This window comes from Gallinula chloropus (genome assembly GCF_964237585.1).
Source record: "Gallinula chloropus genome assembly, chromosome: 2".
Classification (NCBI taxonomy): Eukaryota; Metazoa; Chordata; class Aves; order Gruiformes; family Rallidae; genus Gallinula; species Gallinula chloropus.
This window is the reverse complement of record NC_140086.1, coordinates 120,262,807-120,270,986: the sequence shown is the minus strand read 5'-3', so window position 1 is coordinate 120,270,986 and position 8,180 is coordinate 120,262,807. Positions and strand designations below refer to the sequence as shown.

The 8,180-nt window shown below is 44.5% G+C and overlaps 1 protein-coding gene across 1 annotated transcript in view; it reads left to right on the top strand.

The window, feature by feature from the left end:
* Window positions 1-866: 866 nt before the first annotated feature.
* TGFBR2 (transforming growth factor beta receptor 2) overlaps window positions 867-8,180 on the top strand; it is a gene marked incomplete at its 3' end in the record, with an annotated part of 61,154 nt that continues 53,840 nt past the window's right edge. The window contains exon 1 of the mRNA XM_084280295.1: window positions 867-1,255. Coding sequence (XP_084136421.1) covers window positions 1,162-1,255 — 94 coding nt within the window. The 5' untranslated portion in view covers window positions 867-1,161. The remainder of the gene's footprint in view (window positions 1,256-8,180) is intronic.

The following is an 8,180-nucleotide window of genomic DNA, read 5'->3' as shown; positions in this document are numbered from 1 at the left end:
ACTCTGTGAACCAAAGATAACTGCTGGCTATGCAATGGCTGGATTTATATCTGCAGAAAGCTCAGGCCTTTTTCAGGTTGAGTGTAACGGTTCTTATAGTCTCTGTCTAGGCCGTAAAAAACTGGCATCACCAGTGTTATCCTACTCCCAAAATCCTATGTCCAATTTCTCCCTTCTGGAGAAAGAAAAATCTTATGGAGGGGAATGGAGATGATAACTTTATCTGTGTCACTTATACAGCACTCAGGACCAAGTGGTGTGTGTCCAGCTCATTTGGGAAAAAAATTGGGGGGAAAAAAAGCAAAAAAAAAGGCAAAAAAAAAAAGGCAGGTGACAATTTGAGGTGACAAGTTGAGCAGTCAGCTTCAACATCTGCGTGCTGAGTACCCAGCCAGTCAGTGTGAATGTTTCCGGCTATTACCCCGCCTTCAACCTCCTCTGTCCCCTTGTTTAGTTCATCTGGGGGTTACGTCCATCTTTCCGATACCGGTTCTGCGGAGAAGGAAACAGGCTGCAACAGCACCGATAAGGTCAGGGATACGGATGCGAGGAGAAGCCCTGGAAAGTCCTCGTCCCTCCAGATGACAGGGACTGTCAACTCGCGGGGAGAGAGGCTCGTTCGAGCTGGCGGTTTCCCGTCGACCTTGGGTCCCCTCCGGGACTCGGTAGTGACCGCGCCCGGTCCCCGCCTCGGGAGGGAGGCAGGAACAGGGATCTGGGGCTGCACGTCGGGGCTGGCCCCGGCGCGCTTATGGTGGGAGAGCCAGACCTGAGAGGGGCTGGCCTCTGGCAGATGATTGACACCAAACTGGGTGAGGTTTCAAGTTTAAAAAAAAAAAAAAAAGGAAAAAAAAAGAAAAGAAAAAGAAAGAAAAAGGGCGAGCGCAGGGGAGGGGGTAGCTGTGGGAAGGGGGAGAAGGAACTACTGTAAGAGTAAGAGAGTCCTGCCCAGCTGTTTGCGAAGTTTAAGATTTCCTGTTTCCCCTGCAGCGCCGGAGTGAAGTTTTCAGTGAGTCACCCGCAGTCCCGAGCAGCGGAGCCGCGCAGCCCGCTCCCCCGCCGCCCTGCCAGCCCCGCCGCGGCCTCCCCCTCTGCCCGGCCGGTCCGGCCGCCCCCCGCGCCCCGCCCGCGGCTCGCCGTCTATGCCGATCCGGCTCCGCGATGATTCTCCGTCTGCCGAGAAGTCTGCGGCGGCTGTTTCTACGCGTTTCCCTCTGGGTCCTCATGGGCAGCTGGATCCCCGCTCTGCTTCGGGGTAAGTGAGCGCTGGCCCGGAGCTCCCGCTTGACAGTTGCTGGGGCCGGGGGCAGGAGCGGAGCGGGGCGGGAGGCAGGGCGTCCGCCGCGGTTGCTAAGAAAGTTTTGGTGCTGGGAACGTTTCGGGAGGGGTGAGTGTGTTTGTTTATTGCCCCGCTGGAAAGTAAGCGGGGAAGAAAGGACTGGGATTCTGAGTGGGGGGTCGCGGAACAAAACGAGGTCCGTCCGTGGAGGGAGGAGGGGGGAGAAAAGAGAGCATTTGGCAGGAAATGCAGCGGGGTCTGGTCCGGCCAAAGGAGCCCGGAGAGGGCAGCTCGGGCGCTGACTGCTGTCCCCGGGGAGAGCGGCTGCCCGGCCCTGCAGCTGCTGCGGCAGCTTCGGCACCTGGCGTGCCCGGGGGCGGCGGGCCGGGGGCGCCAGGCCCGGGGAGATCCAGCCGGCCGCGGCCCGAGCTTCCAGCCTCTTCGGTGCGTGCTCGCGGCTGCAGGATCCAGCCCCCGGCACGGCTTTCGCGATGCCCTCCCGGGACGGGGATCCTCTGGCCCTGCACGGCCGCCGGGAGAGGGGGCTGGACGGTGCCAAGGGCGCTGCATGGCCTGAGCCGGTGCGTGGCGGCTCCCGGCTGAGGGCCTGAGCGCGGCCGCGGAGCTCGCTGCTGGGTGCATCAGCAGCTGCCTACCCAAAAAGTTACTTTACGTGTGAGTTCCTGCCTGCAGCGGAATTCAGCCACGGCTGTGAGTGGTGGGACCGCTGGTGGTGTTTGATTCGCTTTTGATGATACTTTACATCCCATCTTCTGTTTTTACCAAGACATCCTTAGGTGGGTTTTGGAGGCTGTGGCTTGCAGTACTCTTCATGGGGTAATTTGGAATGTACCCAGAGCTTAAAGTGCTGCTGCAGAAACAAGGTCCCTGCCCCGAGGAGCTTTCGATCTCAGTCTTACCAGTACTAACCCACATATGGAACTAACATCTGTAAATGCAAAGTTAGGCCCTAAATCATGTTGCGGTGCAACTGCCAAACCCAAAGAGGGAACATCAGGTTGTAGCACAACTATGTATGAAGCAGCTTTGAAGAATTAAGTAGATTGCTGAGATGTCTTCTGATATCATGTCTAGTTTTAGTCTTCAGGTAAGATATGAAAACACCTGAGCTTCTACAAATTTTGCTCTGCTTCCCCTTTGCGGTCCGTTCATGGTCAATAATGATCTTAAAATTGTTGCTAAAACATAATAACATAAACCAGATAGCTCTGTATAGCTACTGCCAATGGCTATGTACAGTGTGAATAACTTCATGCTTCATTAATAATCCTGTCAGAGTCAACAGGTTCTACATACCTACAAAGTTACTCATGGAAGTTCAGGGCAGATGAACAAAACAGTTTGAGGTGCTATGGTGTCCCAGGGCTCAAAATTGCATTCTTTTAAATGTGAGGCTTGCAGCTTCTTGTTGATTGTGATATATATTTTCGTTGTTTCTGATCAATATAAATCATACTCAACTAGTGATGGCAAAAGATCTTTAAATGAAAGAATTTGTTATCTTGTGTTATTTATTATTCTGTGCTTTTTTTTTTCCCCACTCAACCAGTGTAGACAGTCTCAAACTACAGGTAGCTTTATAAAATGGGTATAGTTTAAGAATTTGTTATTTCTTTTTATAGGTCCAGTGAGGAAAAAAATAGAGAGAGATTGGTTACAGTTCCTCATATTTCATACTGATCTTCATCTACACTCTACAGTAACTAAAACTGAGTAGACCTGTTGTCAGATAATCTATCCTATATCTCCAAAAGTTAAGTAATCACCATAGGATTCTGTTGTGTGTATAACAGAAAACACTGGTCAGAAAACAGAATTTCTTGGGGGGCAGAAAATGTGGGGTTCAGATATTGGTTATTTGGCATCAGAATGAAAGAGCTGCCAAATGTTCTGGGGAAAGGAAAACAGAAATAAGAGCTGCTTTGTAATAGTCAATAGCTCCACAATTCAGTGAGGGTGAGGTGTGAGAGATCCCAGTCTCAGTAGAGCTCCCTTCCCAGGTGTGCATACTAACTCTCTTTGTTGGCTCTTTGTTGGAGAAGAGGTCAATAAAGCCCCAACTAAAATTTTATTTTAACATATTTCACATCAAAATAATAAACAGAAATGGCATGTTACCGTACAGATTCTGGAGAAAACCACAAATTCACAAGTGGGTTCAATAGGAAATATCTACTTTGAAAAAAAAATTTTCATGTCCTGTACTACACACAAATAACTGAAATTTTTTCCATAAAGGGACAAGGTCTGATTTTTTTTTGAATGATTGTGAGTTCTATATTGATTGTCTAATCAATAAATGGCAGTGCAAACCAAGAGTTGCCCACATAAGAAAACAACACTGCTGTGCCCAGGTGAATATGAATCTGCAATTTATCTTTGGGGTATCCAAAGCAGAAATTTGTTCTTTGGAATAATCTGTGTAATGATTGTTCATTTCTGAACATTAAGAACTTCATTTCTCCATTCAACCAAACTCTGCGTGCATTATTGACTCATTATGAGTCAGTTAATTTTACAGCAATAAATCAAATTTAGAGCTTCAGATATTTGCAAGAATGAAGCATGAGAACAAACATCTTTGTAACGTGGTGGAACACGTTTGTAACATGATTGAATCTAAGATGCATTCCTGTCCCCCATTAAAACTGGCAATTTTCCAGTTATTTCAGGAGGGAGGTAGGAATAGAACAGAGATATTGCATTTTCTTATATTTATGGGATATCTTGAATTATAAGACTTTTATACTTGAGACTTCAAAAATCTCTTTTATTTAATTACTGTTTTGGGCTTCTTGGCATTAACACACTTTTATAATATTCAGGTGGTGAATTCCATGTAGGAATGGTTTCTATTAAAAAATGATGAGCCAGATCTTAAACTACTGCAAATTAATATGGTTCCATTAGCATCAGTAGAGTTACAGCATATAAGTTTCCTGAAACAGTTTCAAAAGTAATGTTTTTAAAAAAGGACAGTGGAATAATTCAGATTTTTTTCATGTTCATAACATTTTTTCACTTACGTTTTATAAACAGGGCCTACATTTAGCCAAACAGCATTGCTTCAAACTGAAGTACTTCTCTCTGGGATGAATTGTTACAGTTTTGTATAGTGGTAACTGATCAAAGTTGTCATTGTCACAAGGTTCATTCTGAATTTAGGAGCAAAGATGATGTCAGGCTCTTGCCAGGAGGAAAATTCTTCATGGTTTGATTTTTGGTGTTTGGGTTTTGTTGCTTTTTTGTTTGTCTGTGGGTTTTGGTTTGGTTGGTTGGTTTGGTTTTATTTTTTTAGGACTAGGCATTTAGAAAGGAGTTGCACTTTTTGGGGGGAGGGGAAAAAAAAAGAGCGTAGAATCACTCTAGCACCAGTTGCTGGAGTTTCCCATGCTTATATTTCCTCTGCAGGATATTTTTATGACGATACTTTTTGCATTTGTGGCACTGGAACTTTTTTTTCTCGGTAATCTGTCTGTGCTACGTGCACTTTGTTAGCATTCACTTTGCATCACTGTCACTCCTCTGACTTTGGAAGAGCTGTGCCTCACTTATGGTTTAGCAAGAAATGAGCAAAACCAGGTGGTTGGGCTCAACTTGTACTCTCTTGGATTTTGCGTAACCAGATGAATTTGAATCAGCTAGGTATGAAATATCATTAGTGCAATGATGGATTTTGATCTAAAAGTGCATTTCCCACACTGGCCAGCATGGCCAGAGTTAAGTGTTGGTGGCAAAGTGAAAGTCAGGGCTTCCAGCCAACTTTGTGGGCCCATGCTCCTGGGCTCAGCAGGAGAGAGGTGAGTTGTTACAGTCCTGGTCTGCTCGTGATCCCCATGGTCCCTCTGGTACCTGGTGAGTGGAAGAATGAAGGGGTGTCCTGAAACAGGTGGAAGACCAGAGGTGCAGTGTCTCCTTTGCCACACAAACCCCCTTTGACTTGGGGGAAATTACTAGGCAGGCACATCCCATTGACATCAGCTAGTTTGCATTGCCAGACCATTGCAAACTCAGTGAAACGAACTAAGACACCAACCAGTTCTGTCTGGACATTGGAGAGTACAAGGGTTTTCCACCATGGAGGAGTTGAAATCCAGTCCTGTTGTGGAAAAGAAAGTTGTCTGAGTCCTAGTCAAGAGATTTAGTGCAGAGATTTTGGTTCCTTAATAGATCTTTAACCTCTAATTTTGTTGGTGCTGGAGGGTTCTTTGTTTCTTTTTGCCAATGGGATAATGGGAACTAGTTTTTAAACTCTTACAATCAGGAATAAAATTAAAGGTCACAACAAAATACTTGTGCCTTTTTATGTACCATAATTCTGGAAGGCTGAATAGACCAAAATAAATCAGAAAGAATATGGCTTGTTTTCAGCAGACTAGTTAGAAGTTCTTTTGAAGTTTAACTTCATTGGCGGGTGGAAGTGATAAGCGTTATATTAAGAAACAGTGAGGAAACTCCTTACTACAGAGAATAGCTTGCTTTTACAGCAGGGAGTGGGTTTACACACTGGAGCAGGGTGCTTAAGGTAAATGCCACTGATCTGTGTGTCACTGTAAGCCATAAGTTAATACTAAATATTCTCAAGATTGTGTTCTCAGTGACCCAGCTAAGTCTTCAGTCCATCTTCATTCTGGTGTAAAGTCAGAGCAGCAACACTGGCATTGGTTGAGTGCAACCATATATATCCTACTGCCTGAAAGAATACAGGTTTAGTCAGGCTACAGATATTCAGGGTAAGATGCAGAGAGTGAGCAAACTGCTTCAAACACCACAGTGGAGAAAAGCTCATCCAAATTAGCAGTTAGAACTAACAGATCTCACCAGGAGCTGCTTAATTCTATGTCTGTTGGTGACAGCACGCCGTCATTTGTTTGTGGCCATTAACTTCTAGGAATTTAAGCAGAATTTAAATTGGAGCATGTATTAAGGGGTTTGCCCTGTAGTCTGAACCATTCCCGAGTCAGGGATTTATGTCTGTGTGTTTGCCTTGCTGCAAAGTTTTGCAACTATTTCAGCTTTTAAGAAACAATAACATTAGCGGTGGCAGGAGAAATACTTGTTGCTGGTATGTCCGGCAACATGTTTGTGCTTTTATTTAATATGCCATTTCCTTGATCTTTCTCTCCCTCTGAAAGTCATTGTGGTTGTTATAGTTGGAACTACCTGCCTTTTTTTTTTTTTTTTTTTTTTAATTTTTTGGTAGGGGTTTTAAAGACTTTTCACCTCTGGGAAGATTGTCTGGGGAAGGAGTAGTTTTCCTTTGCTCAAACAACTGGTATTTAGCAAGAACTTCCTGCTGGCATTCATCCCTGAGTTAATCTGGTTAGAATTAGAGCTGGTTGAGAGTTTTTTGACACTGTTTTTCATGGGAAAATGCTGATTTGTCAAAACTGAAACAATTTGTGGAAATGTACCAGTTTCCATTAAACTTTTGTCAGGAAACCTTTTTTTTCTTTTTTCTTTTTTTTTTTTTTTCCTTGTCTGTAGTCCAGGATGAAATTTCTGAGATATGTGTGTGTATATATATATATAGAGAGAGAAAGAAATCATCATTAATTAACAATTGTGTAATCACTGGTCGAGATGGAAAGAAAGGCAGGATCAAGTGCCTGGTTTGGCTCATAGAATGCACATTTGAATCTGGAGCTCCCCCTATCCATTGTCCCTCAGGGTACTGCTGGAGGGTTGTCACTCTCTGGTTGTGCTGGCATGCACAAACACCCCCGCACCCACCACTTCAAATGATTTTGGTTTGACTCTGGTGGTGAATTTGGAAATATATGAAATGTCACAGCACTTTGTGGGGCCGGAAAAACATTTTCCTACCAGTGTTTTTTAGGTTGACCTGTAGCCATGTGCTCGTTTTCTCCTTGGGTGCAAATGGCAGTGCTCTGAATGACTGGTGTCTTCCAGGCTTTGTTTCATATCATAATAACAAGCTGTATTCAGAAATTTCTGTTATGCAAAGGAACCACAATTTTTATTACTAACAGTCCTGATAGTCCGATTCCAGGATTCCAGTTCTCCACTCAGAGTCGTGTTTTGGTGAAAATTTGACTGAACTGAATAGATTTCAGGAACAGATAGAAGACTCTGCTTCCTCATACTTCCCACATCCTTCCGTTTGCAACCCAGCAGATAGATGCCTACAATGGAGCCTAGGGTTAACACTGCGCCTTTGAAACAGCAGTCTGGAAACAGAAGTATTGGAAAGCTGTCTTCTATTTCCTACATGCATTCTGTTTGTAGGCAAGGACTTCAGCCCATACCTGCAAAAGAGCTGTTACCCTGCTCTGTAAGTATGCACCTGAGGTTTTTAGGTAAAAAAAAGAAAGATTTGTCCAAGAGCCAAAGCCATAAAGCTCAGGCAGTGATTTGAAAGTCACACCACATTCTTTTTGGCTTGTTAACAGTCACCAGTAATACAAGTTTTGAAAGATAGCCTCTGCCCTCTGTGCGTGTGGTTCATCGGTTCCTCCAAAACCTCGCATTGATACACCTGTGGGGTTCATTCAACTCAGCATTTAAAGTCGGTTAAAGAAATGGGTCTATGCAGAAGACATTAGAAAATCCATCATGTGTTTCCAAGGTCATAGTGGCTCTGTCATGGGCTTAGAGACTTCCTTCTGTTAAAAAAGCAAGTGAATTTGAACAGTACATACTCAGAGGAAGGTTTCACAGTCTTACTCCTTGGAGCGATGTTTCCCGAGTAAAGACCAAAGTGTGGTTCTTACGTGCCTGGGGCACTTTAATGGGCCTCTCTAAAAACTAGCATTGTGCAAGTGGAACGTATGCAGGGCCAGACTGTCAGCTGGCATAAATCAGCTTTACTCTGTTGTAGGCAAGGAACCTGCTCTGATTTATATCAGCTGAGAATCTG